General features: G+C 35.4%; 1 protein-coding gene across 1 annotated transcript in view; it reads left to right on the top strand.

The window, feature by feature from the left end:
• Positions 1–8663, top strand: part of LOC115448524 (V-type proton ATPase 116 kDa subunit a1) — a gene marked incomplete in the record, with an annotated part of 15405 nt that extends 6742 nt beyond the window's left edge. Inside the window, 5 exon segments of the mRNA XM_037444035.1 lie at positions 346–470; positions 3403–3635; positions 5303–5510; positions 7849–8023; positions 8464–8663. Of these exon segments, the coding sequence (XP_037299932.1) occupies positions 346–470; positions 3403–3635; positions 5303–5510; positions 7849–8023; positions 8464–8581 (859 nt within the window).
• Between the last annotated feature and the right edge of the window lie 3958 nt (positions 8664–12621).

Genomic DNA, 12621 nt, shown 5'->3' with positions numbered 1-12621 from the left:
ACGTGACTGAACGACGTCAGTGCTCTGAATGAAGGTAGCGTAGCACTCCAGGGCTAGCCTGTGTATATATGCCTCCAAAAAGAGCAACATCATTGAGTCCTCTCACTAGAGATGATGATCTTCCGTCAGTCAGTACCTCCATCTCGACCTCACTCCACATACCATCAGATGCACTGAGGTGAAAATTTCGTGTCCATAAAAAAGAAATACTAACACCAACATAACCTAATTAAAATTTGCTATTACAACTATGTTCAATAGGTTTATGTTCTGTGTCAGACTTTATGTGGCTGATGATGGTAATTATGATGATTACAACTATATTACGAAGACAATATTTTTCAGATTTTTCAAGCGTTACTACCTTATCACTCTGCGGTTTATACCAGAAATACTGATGTTAATGTGTCTGTTACTTTGGTTGGTGTTTTTAATTTACTTCAAGTGGTTCAAATATGGTCCCAAAGGAAGTAAGTACTAATTACATATAACTTAAGGTTTCTATTTCTATATCTGAATAATACAAATATTATTAAACAACTGAATAATTACTGGACATTGTGAGACTTATCTTTTGTGAGTGACGAGCGTAGTAGTGCTGCGCAGTACTTCGTGGTTCAAACTTCTGTGTTACTGTTTATGGGCGATTGTATTGCTATCATCAAGCGAGCAGCACGCTCGTCTCTTTCAACTGCAATAAAAAAGACGAAGTTTCTCGCCAGACCATAATTAATATGACTGCCTATACAAATTAGTAACTCTTCCTAGAAATGCGTAGTAGTCATCGATCTAATGTCGCAATATCCATTTATGACACTGGCATGGACACGTTAGTCTATCGGGATCAAAATTATGGCATACTAGTTATTGCACACGGCTATGCCCGAATAAAAAGTTTAGGATAAAAGCCCATCTTTATATTTCCCAGGATAAAATAGAGCTTATATTAAGTTAGACTTTTATTAATACATCGGTGGAAACTGCATTCGTTCCATGTAGTATTTTTTGTATATATAAATACACATAGAGATAGACAACATATTTAAATACTTGTTTTGGCTTTTGTTGCTGTTATAAAGATCTACATATATGTTTTTCAATATCTATGGTGTAAAGACATCGGTCTGTTACAATTTTATAATCGTAAAGATATCTACATAGGGCTATTTATAGAGGCAGAAATAAGGACAGAAGTTGCATACAGTCTACTACAGATGGGTAGTATTAGATAAATTTAAGATATGAAACATTGCTTCCTAGTATTCAGAAATACGTGATCTAACTATCTAAACCAGGAAGAACAGGTATTCGAGATCGCCTGGTCCCAATTAATTAAACGAATACGATACGAGTGCTTAATCCACCTAGGGTTCGATTCAGTAGCGGTGTGGTTGGGACGGTTGGGGCAGTATCTTTAGGGTGGCGGCAAAATGTTTTAAAGCTGAAAATGTTTCATATTTTGTGGTATTTAGGGAGGTGGTGGCGCCTTTTTTTGTACTGAAATTATTTTATCTGCTCTTTGGCCCCTTGGGCCTGGATATTTTGGGTTCACATCGGTGGCTATAGGCTAGGTTACTGATCCTATCTCAAACAAATCCTACGCTATTCAAAATAAATACGAACATTTGTGTAAGTCATAACTGTAAATTCCCACGCGAAACTATTTTATTAACATAATCGTTCTATAAAAGATACTTGATAAATTTTCCTCTTCGTATTTAATTAATCGCTATTGAATAATGTTTAATGGATTAATGAGATTGGCTCATTCGAACCAGAGTTAAAACTATTTTTATATCTCTTTGAATTATATCCGCTTTGGTATTTTATTCAGTAAGCAGGGAAATAATTATGGCATTGTATTATTAAAGCTATTTATTACTTGTACTAATGTAATGCATTTTTAAATTATTTATTTATTATAGTTAAAAGTTATTTTCCAACAATATTTCGATTCACTTACATGACCTACATACAAAATATTTATTTATTGGAATAAGATGAATATTAGGTAATCGATTATATTCATCATTGCCGTTGAATGGGTAGTCAGAGGTGGAACTAAGGCACCCACTACGCCATGTGTCGTTCCATGATAAGGGAGAGCCTCACTGTATCTGGAATACATTTCAGACTCCGGGCTGACAGCGAGTAGAAACCTCACATATCACTTTGTCCGAGGATTGAGTCAATAAACAAAATCCATTGTACACAATCTTTCGTGCCAGGTTAATAAAAAGACATTATCATATACATATCCACGTACGTGCCATAACTAACGATGAAACCGAATATGAGAAACTGATTTGTGGTGGATTAAATGTATTAATATAGTTGCTGTTATAAATTCTGAATCGGGGACAATTTTTATAGAACTCAATGACATAAAGCCTGTTTATGTCATTTTGTTTGGGGGCGTTTGGAAAATTCCACCAAGGTGTGCCGTTCTAAAAAGCTAATAATAGATGCTGTAGGGGTATTGCCGCAATACAAGCGAAGGCTTCTGGAGCTGCCTCATTATTTTGTATAGTGTCTCTAATTTAATATAAGACTTTTGGAATGGACTATCCGGGCAGTAAGCCTGAAACTGCCTTTGCTGAAAGCGATCTAAAATTCACCCTAAAAATGAGACGTTAAGTATCATAATAGTACCTAGTAGTACTAGTAACTTTATTAGTTGTCCTGCCAAAACAAATCTTATGATAATTGTAAATTTAGTAGTTAGCCAACCCATGTGCATACATTTATGTGAGTTTGTGTCATATTTTGTTATAACTTGGTATACATACCTGCTTATGTAAACACATTCCTAGAACTGTCTGTGGTTTCTAATCATGTCATTGACAATAAACAATGTATTATGTAACACATAACATCGTCTATAATTAGGAACTATGGCAAATTACAAAGCGAGGAATGTTGCCATCTGCCATCTTGTTACCTATGACGGAATTACATCACAATTGCTTATTTTGACCGAAGAACCGTTTTTTATATCGCAAAACATAACTCAAAAGATTAAATAACACAAAGTGACTTATATTTAATGATGTAGTTTTAAATATTGTTATAGTATGGTTCTTCTGATAAATTGGCACCATTAATGGGGTGTGATTTGGAAGGTCATGGCTTTGAATTCCTGGTAGGGCAACATTGTGTGTGATCTAACAAGATCTGATCGAGGCCGAAAACGCCAAGGTCCAAGTGAAAACTCCAGTTGGAAAACATATTTGTAGGTGGTGAGACAAATTGTTCATGACTGCATTGATTAAACAGTCGGCCGATTTAACAAACTAAACCTTATTATTTTCAACATAATGCTTGATTAATTGTGTTGCGACCGTCCCATCTCTTATCATCAATATTTTGAGTAATTCACTTCATGACTCATTTAACTTTAAGGTGTAAAGCTGGACCCGACTTGTGCTCCGCAAATCCTGATCCTGTTCATTGATATGTTCCTGTGGGCGCAATCGAAGCCGCCGCAAGAGGAGTGCGACGCATACATGTTTGGCATGCAGCACGAGATCCAAGAGATCCTAGTTATAATAGCAGTCTTGTGTGTACCCATGATGCTGTTCGGAACGCCTGTGTACATGTACTTTCATAATAGGAAGATGCAGAGGGAAGCTTATGTTAGTTTTTATTTTTTATATATAATTTGATTTATATATTTCTCGCGTAAAACATCGGGATGCAAGTCCCACTTATATTTTAGTAGCCTGTGTGTTCGGTACATTTTACATAAATAGTTGAACAAATTATTTTTCCTGCACACAAAGAAAAATGTTTTTATTAAAATTAGTTTGAAATTATGGATTTCTTCAGCTATTTATATATTTGACTGTACATGACTTCTGTATATACCAAACTTCGTCCAAATCTTCGTCCAATGTCCAGTGGTTTCCCCGTATACTTGCTACAAACATTTGAACAATATATAATATATTAGGATGTTTAGTAAACCGAAGCTAGACTTAGTCAAGGACTAAGAGACATTTCTACGATATCGTCTTATTAGGTAGGTACTCTAATGCAATATTACGAAGTCAAACATGAAAGGCATACTGTAAATAACACATCCAAATCTAAATAAATGAAAAAATATCAGTTGTTATAAGCATGTAAGAGGATCATTTGAGAACGGCTCGATCGGTTTGATCTTTTTTTGTTGTGTTCCTAATTATATGAACAATGTTTGTATCAATATCTTGAAAAATCAACGGCAAGAGATTGCAAGCATGTGCAATTAGAGTTAAAAGAAAATTATGATTTTTTTGCGAAGACGTCTATCTTCGATATAACCTTGCCGATTTAAATGATTTTTTTATGAGAGTTTAGTTATTTTTAAGTTAATAATATATTAGATAATTGGTCTCGATAGGTGAGGTTTTTGTTAAAACCTCAAAGATGAAAGATAGTAAAATAGTACATAAAATGCGGTTTGTGGTAGAACAACGTCTGCCGGGGCCATTTGTTATATTATAAATTGTGATCATATGTTATTTACATTGGCTATGTAATACGGTTAACGGGCAGATAATATTTGCTTCTAATTTGTGGGATATAATATAATATTAAATGACTTATGATCAGACATAAGTGTCAGTTTTGCACGATTCTTGTGATACTTGAGTGGAAAATGCCGAGACGTCAACTTCGATACGAAGCCCTTTAAAACGTCGTCTCCGTAAGATCTAAAACAGCGTCCCGCAACAACCGCTAATATTTCACCTGTTACTTTTACCTACTTAGATAAACAAGACGTTAATCTCAAACTAGATCTGACTATGAAATTTTAATTAAAAACATAAGCTGTAAATTATAATTACACCTTATTTCGTTTACGCCACAATTAGCTGATCAAGAAGAAAGTTTGTTCTCCTATCGACAACCATCGAAGAAATGCGATGGAAATTACAAACGGAAATTTCGAGAAAATGTTTCCATGTATAATATATTAATCTGTTAATTCTACAAATTATTATTAGTTACTGAGAAATTTGAGGAATAATTTGGAAATTTTGTTTAACATTATCTATGGAAGTCGTTTTCGAAATGTAAACTTTTCGTTTTGGAAATGAAGTTTCACCTGTGTAGAGGTTCAGGCAAATGCTAGTTCCAAATAATACCTCTCTAGTCTGTCCTGTCTATCTAATAGCGAAAAGATGTTTGTTTGCATCTTATTATAAACCTAGAACTCAGGTATCGGATGTTTGACTTTTGTTTAATTATTTTCCTATTTTTATTTTCTTAAATAATCCTTAAACTTTACGCTAACACAATTACATATTTTAACCAGAAAAAGATCAGTAGCTTCAGAAGATATCAGAGCAGTCCATCGAATCGAAACTTGGAGGAGCTCATAATTGCTGAAGCTAATAAGTACACCACCTCGTTTGCCGAGCTGATGATCCACCAGGGAGTCCACACCATCGAGTTCGTCCTCAGCACAATCTCTCACACCGCCTCGTACCTTCGCTTGTGGGCTTTGTCGTTGGCACACGCTCGTAAGTAAATAACAAAGTGATAGTACCAGTAGTAAATATATATTGGAGGAATGGTGAAGGTTCTAATACTGACAGAGTTTAGATCTTAGTCCACCGCGCTGGTCTTGTGTAGGTTATTACGCTCGTAAGTATCAGCGACATTTTAAGAGGCACCACCAGTCCTCTTCTGTCCGTAATCTAGATTAGGTGTATCTTCTTAATTCTCGTCTCGCAGGCTCTTTTTCTTATTAACATTGTTAGAGTTAAAATCTTTTGTGTTAGATTATAATTGAGGTATGATTTCGTTTCAAATGTAGTAGGTATTAAAACGCGAGGGTAGTTGCCGTTTTCCGTATTTCAATCATCAACGGAAAAAATGCAAGCAGTCCTTATTGTTAAGCCGATGCCATTACCTTGGACAAGTAATCCCATATACATTAATACCTATATAGCGTGGCTTCTTATTGTTGGTATTCACCAAACCACTTATAGATCGGTCTAAAGATGGCATGTACAACACATTCACATGCCGCGTGTGTGTAGTGTCAGTGAATAAATACACGCCAGTCGCCATGACAACGCATCAACAATGTCAAAAAATAGTGATGTTTTGTTTGCATCTATGTCTCAGTTATATTATAATAATATGAAACGCTGGTGGTAGGTCTCTTTATGTGAAAATCCACCTGCAATGTCTATTTCTACCGCCGAGCATCAGTGTATAGTCACTGTTGTTGTGTTGTGAAGAACATTGTAGCCAGTGTAAATTATGTCTCAGGATGTCTCATGTATCAGGATGGCGAGCGAAGTGCAATACCAAATAATACTCCGTAATTCAAGGGCTTGGATGGTTTCTACTGTTTATAAGCGGTCGTATCGCTTACCATCAGGCCAACGGCAAGCTCGTCTCGTCATTAAAAACAATAAAAAATCTTAACATACTGCGTAAAATTGCTTCGGTGTGAGCACTGTGTACGTATCAGCTTCAGTTAACCGAACTATACAGCTCCATAATGGAGTTACCGCCGTACGTTGATAAAACAAGTTAACGCAATAAAATATTTATTGGTGTGCATCAACCTTTTTACCTGAGCTAAAAGGAAACTATTTACCTCCAGGGCTGTGCAGCCTCGTCGAAACTAGTTTACTGCATAATGCATTTAGTGTGTTGGCAGTCACAATTTCCGGGAAATACCTAGTTACATCAATAAATGTTACGTCAACGAGCGCCTAGAGTGCACGATAGTCTTGTTGCGATCGAAACCGACTGCCCAGGTGAAGGTCTGCATGTTCAAAACCCAAAGTACACACGTAACTTTTCGAATTTGTGTATTTTTTGTCTATTATTTGCTTTAACGGTTAAAAAATTTTGCTGCTTTAGTTTTACACAAATTTCGAAGATATATGAAGTCTACGAATTCGCACTATGCCAGCGTGGGGTAAACTATCTGTAGATAATGCCCGTGTTTAGCAGTGAACACACACAACAGTTATCATGGACTAGTATTATGATTATAATTGTTATGTCAACGCACGAAATATATGATGAGTCGAAGGGCAGCGATTCTGCCGTAGTTGCTAAGCCGGGGGATCGCTTGTATACCATTAGCAGGGTACCCCTAGTGATATCCACGGCAGTACACCCCGTTAAAAAGGGCAGCGATTGCGGTTCTTAAAATTAATCTGTACCTTCCTTAAAATTTCCTCCTAAGTTCTTTAAGATCTGTACCTATTTTTCTTTAGTTCTTAATTGGGAACGTAAAAGTCGCTCGCTGTTTCATGCCATTTATAGCGATTTTAAATAGATTTTAGGTTGTTTCTTTAAGTGCTTCTTTATTCGTCTAAATCAGTGTTTAAATTTGTGAATCTTGTTTCTTAAATATCATTATAACTTATGATAGGGTTTGTTCTTTAAATTTTTTCGTGAATCATTCATAAGTCAAAAATTAACACCAAAACCAGTATATGAAAATAAAAATGCTTTATGTTATAAAATCAATCCAAAACAGTAGGACGACCATGAATATTGACAATAATTTCTGCACCGCAATTCTCGAAAATCGTTAGAAACTTCGAGAATTGCGGTCTTAGCTCCACGTGGTGTATTGTTACAGACAATTCCCTGTCAACATTTCAACCAGAATTGCATCAGCATGGCTATTAAAGTCCATCTAAGCATTGAGTTTTTAAGACTTCTTGACTCTATAGCAGCTAGGAATAAAAGTATAGGTGCTTTTAGTAAATTGTTGATGAAAATTTGACTGATTCTTCTGGTAATCCTTGGAGAAGACCTAACTTCAGTAATAGTAATCCTATGGTTCATGATGATAAGTAATTGACTGTATGAGTTTTTTTTTAGAGTTAGCCGACATGCTTTGGGGCATGACCTTATCGAAATTGGCGTTGAGAGAGCATTCAATCAATGGAGCCGTCAAATTGGTTGTGATCTTCGGGATGTGGGCCACGTTCACGGTCAGCATCCTAGTCGTGATGGAGGGGCTATCGGCGTTCCTGCACACTTTGAGGCTGCATTGGTGAGTGGAGATAGTTGCAACTTCAAATATTTGATTTAATGAAATGGGTGAAATGATCAGGCGTGTAAATGTTACTAAACCGCAATGAAGCAATGAACTGATTGTGTCAATGACATTGCTACAAGGAACGTTTATTTTCAAAATTAATAGTAATTATAATTGATTGCTTTTTTGATAAATTAAGCAAGGTGATGATTCTGTTGAAAACAATATACAGACAGATAAATTAGAATATCTTAATTACAAAATCTGCTTCCTATATACAAAAAATGGTGTAAATGAAGACCAGAGGGATTCAGGTGGCATTAAACAGACTATTGTGTATAATTTTCCTGTTTTGTGCTGATGCGTCAACTGTATTTTTTTAATGTTTTGCAGAACATGTCGCACGGCCATTTTATTGTTTCATATCCGTTTTATATTAGACTGCAAATTTTCAGGGTGGAGTTCATGAGCAAATTTTATGCTGGCGAGGGACACCCATTCCATCCGTTCTGCTTCAAGACCATATTGGGTGGCGATGCTGAAAAAGCCGAGCCCTCTTACAAAAAAAAATAAACAGCATTGTTCTAAAGACGCTACATCTGTAAAATAGTTGTTTCACTTTTAAACATAGAATAAAGAGTTGTTACTAATAGAATTTTCTCTCCCTGTATTTCGTAAACAAAGCTTTTGTAAACGGCAGCGTGAATTAACTAGGCGGTTCAAAACGACAACACGTCTAAACTTTACCGGGAAAGCGAGTGCAAAATTAAACTTTGTTGATTGGAACACCATTTAAAAAAAAGAACGATCCGTTTCAGACTCCCTTTGTTAATAGATGTGCCTGGCCCAGACGGTCTCTGATTGGGGGTGAATTATATTGACCATGTTAGTATAGGTTTACAAGCGTAATGGCGGACACACGATCGCGTGGCGGCTCCGTGCATGGCACGGTGTTAATTATGTCAATTTATGAATTTTGAGAACACATTTGTATGTACATCCTAATATGCGCGAGATTTTATTGAATACACAAGTTATAGGTAGTAGTATTAAATCAATAGATTAAAATTTACGGATTTAAGAGTAAGAATAAAATTTGATATTCAAAAATATACATTATGCTTCATATTAAATAAATTTATTGCTAAATTTGTAAATGATTGAGGGGCTATTTAAGTGACACGTTTGTATAACCGATTTCATATAACATTTATAGTAGATATGTTTTATCTCAACGGTTTCAGTTCCAACGTCTCGAATCACGTCTGTGTGTGAACTGATCTTCATTGTAAGTATCGAGGAAAAAGCACAAAGCGCGAAATTGTCGGCGGTTTCGGTATCCGCTGGTTCAACTTCATAATTATTTTGTTCATTTTTAATTAGTTCGAGATCGGGCCCTGTTTTTGTTGGGTATATTAGCCAACATGTATGTAAGTAGTTATAAGCCTTGCTCAGAACAACGGGCAGTGAGTCAAAGGAATGTCAAAGCCGTCAAACCAATATGCAATATCCACAAAGACCATATTAACCTAATGTTACAGCAATTACAGGTTCGACTTAGGGCATATGACACGTCCACACTGACCACTGACGAGCGGCATGCTTGTGGGTACTGTTTAACAAGCGCTGCACGTATTTTGATCTAAATCAGAATTTTCCAAACTTTTATTTTTTAACCGACTTCAAAAAAAAGGAGGTTATCAATTCTACGTAATTTTTTTTTTTGTATGTTTGTTACCTCAGAACTCGCTCATTTATGAACCGATTTGTAAAATTCTTTTTTTATTCGAAAGAATTTCTCTCCAGATTGGTCCCATAAATTTTATCTCATAGACCACTTCCAAATTTTGTTGGTTTCGGGAGACTTTTTTTCGATCGCAGAGAATGTGCATTACGACTACCGCCCAGCGTTCGCGGGGGGTGACTGGATACTGGACATGTTGGGGTCATCGTGCCTTACAACCCTTATCAATATTACCTGCCTACATTGGTAGGTGAAGTCAAGATAACATTTTAGTTCTTAATTGTCAAATCAGATAAATTTTCGTAGACCCCCGCTTACGAATTTGAATCCCTGTTTTTTGGTCATCCCTACGCCCACTTTTGAAATCAATGATCTAAATAAAAGAAGTCTGACACGCGTTATTTGTTGACATTAAATCTTCAATTTAAACTAGTTCCAAAAAATACTAAATGCAATTTAATTAACAACTCATTTGCAATTGAAAATCATAAACCGATTAAGTTATGTGTGTGATACTGTGCCTTTAGTTGTTCCATCATATTTACTAGTTGAAGCAGTGCTGAGGTGCAAACCCCATCATGACTGAGCATTGTAAATCACACAGCGCCAGTCAGCCGAGTTTTCCACTGAACTGCACAATTGTTTGTTTTAACACTCGCCCCTAATTTTGTAGTGACAAGCGCCTAATTTGCTTAAATGCTGTTTAAACTGGTTAAATTTGTTTTGTAATGTGATACACAGTGAGCAATTGCTGGATGCTTTACTGATGGAAACATCATTAAAATTGTGTTTAAATGCTTTGCGATGTTCATGTATATTGTAAAGGTGAAAATAATATAACTGGAATTAACATTATTTACGAATAAATTGATTCGAATATGAGTATATTGGCCGCTTTCGACAGGTCCGTCTGGAAATCTTTAGGGGAGGCCTATGTTCAGCAGTGGAATTTATGTGGCTGATTCAATAATTTCTTATGTTAACGCGAATGGTACACATTGGAGTGAAACTATTTTTCTGATTTTATCGCGGTTTTAAATATTATAATTCTTTCCCAACGTTTGGGAGACTTCCTTAATGGTCACGAGACTCAGATGTTGATCGTCCAAAAAGTCAGGTACAATAAGGTCAGTCGGGGGAAGTGCGCCATAAAATTTTCATAGCTGGATTCAATGCAAAATAATTTCTTTTTGTGCTGATTTAAGAATGTAATTTTATTAATTTAAGAATATTTGGTATTTTGTGATAACAACCTATAGCCATTCAAGGAAATCGGACCATAAATTAATAATATTTTGCTCAAAGTAAAAATAAATGGTAGTAGGCGCACTTGCCTCCGGAAATGGGGTAAGTGCGCCTGTGTAAAAAACGCCAATATGAAACATTATAAAGAAAACACTCACTTTAGTCCATAGAGAAATAAGTTTTACACGCATTGCTCTTGGATAATTTTTAATCAATCAATATTATAACAAACTATGGCTGTCAAATCAAATTCGGGGTAAGTGCGCCATATATATGTAAATCAGGGCTTGAAAACATTTTAGAATTTTTATTGATATATAATTTTTGCTATGTTAGAGTTTTGTGTGCGGATATGTTGGAATAAAAAATGTTAGCCGTAATATAAAAATCCATTTTATTTCTAAAAACTAAAAAAAAACATACAAAAATTTAGGAATTAACAATTTTGAATGCGTTATAACTCAATTACTTAGAATTTGGCCTTATGACATTTGATATGTTTTAGCTGCATTATATCCAGATAACGTGCCTGATCGAACAGCAACCTATTCACGTAAAGTTGCTCTAGACCAAGATATTTCAGTTTTTCTTTTGTAAAAACGAATTAACTAATACGCCCTTTTATTTAAGTCGGCTCAAAACAAAATACCTTGAGTACAAAAATTCTGCTGTTAAGTATAACATTTTAATAATAATAATTCATATTAGTAAAACTTATTCTCAAAAAGGTTGGTTATATATGGATCAGGGGCAAGTGCGCCATACGACTATTAACTGTGGCGCACTTGCCCTACTCGACAATTTTTAGGTACATTTTTTCGCATTGCTAAAAAATAATTTATTTGAGTATATATAAATAAAATTCAGGCAGGAAGTTAAAATAAAAGGTTTAAACTATGTATTCACCTTACTGGTTTACAGAAATATGTTAAACATCTTGAAATATTTGATGTTATCTTTCACGGGGTCAGAGATGACCCCGTGAAAGATAACATCAAATATTTCAAGTACATCGTAGACCTGTAAACCGAGAGGTTTACAGGTCTAAATGACACTTAAAATAAAATGGCGAATAAATCGTATTAAAATGAACATAGCCATTTATGTTTTTTAGTGGAACTGTATTTCAGTTAGTAGCATAGATGTAAGATTGCGGTAATTGTATAACATCAATAGTTCTCGATTTTTTTAGGGTAGGTGCACTTACCCCGTCGGCGCACTTGCCCCACCTGACCTTATCTACCTACATTTTAAAATGATTCGTATAATTATTAAAATATAAAAGAGTATCTCGAAACGATCCAATTACCAAGCTATCTCTGCATACATATTTATTTATCCTATTTATATCATTGTGATTATTTGACATTGTTTCATTTCTACATTTCCATTTTCGTTTATACTAATCTGTAGTCGTTTTTGTGCCATTATTCTGTCGACGCATTTAGCTGAATACAGTCAATAGATCCTGGAGACTGATCAGTCAGTACTTACAGTGAACCTAAAAATATAAAGTGACCCCCCCCCCCCCTTCCTCGCACTATCTATGCTCATTTACACGGTGTAAATTAATAAATACCGTCAACAGCAAACTACACGAATGTTAGTTCTTTTTATGAAGCTA

The sequence above is a fragment of the Manduca sexta genome, chromosome 27, assembly GCF_014839805.1.
Source record: "Manduca sexta isolate Smith_Timp_Sample1 chromosome 27, JHU_Msex_v1.0, whole genome shotgun sequence".
Taxonomy (NCBI): domain Eukaryota; kingdom Metazoa; phylum Arthropoda; class Insecta; order Lepidoptera; family Sphingidae; genus Manduca; species Manduca sexta.
Note: the sequence above shows the minus strand (reverse complement) of the source record. Positions and strands in the feature narration are given on the sequence as shown.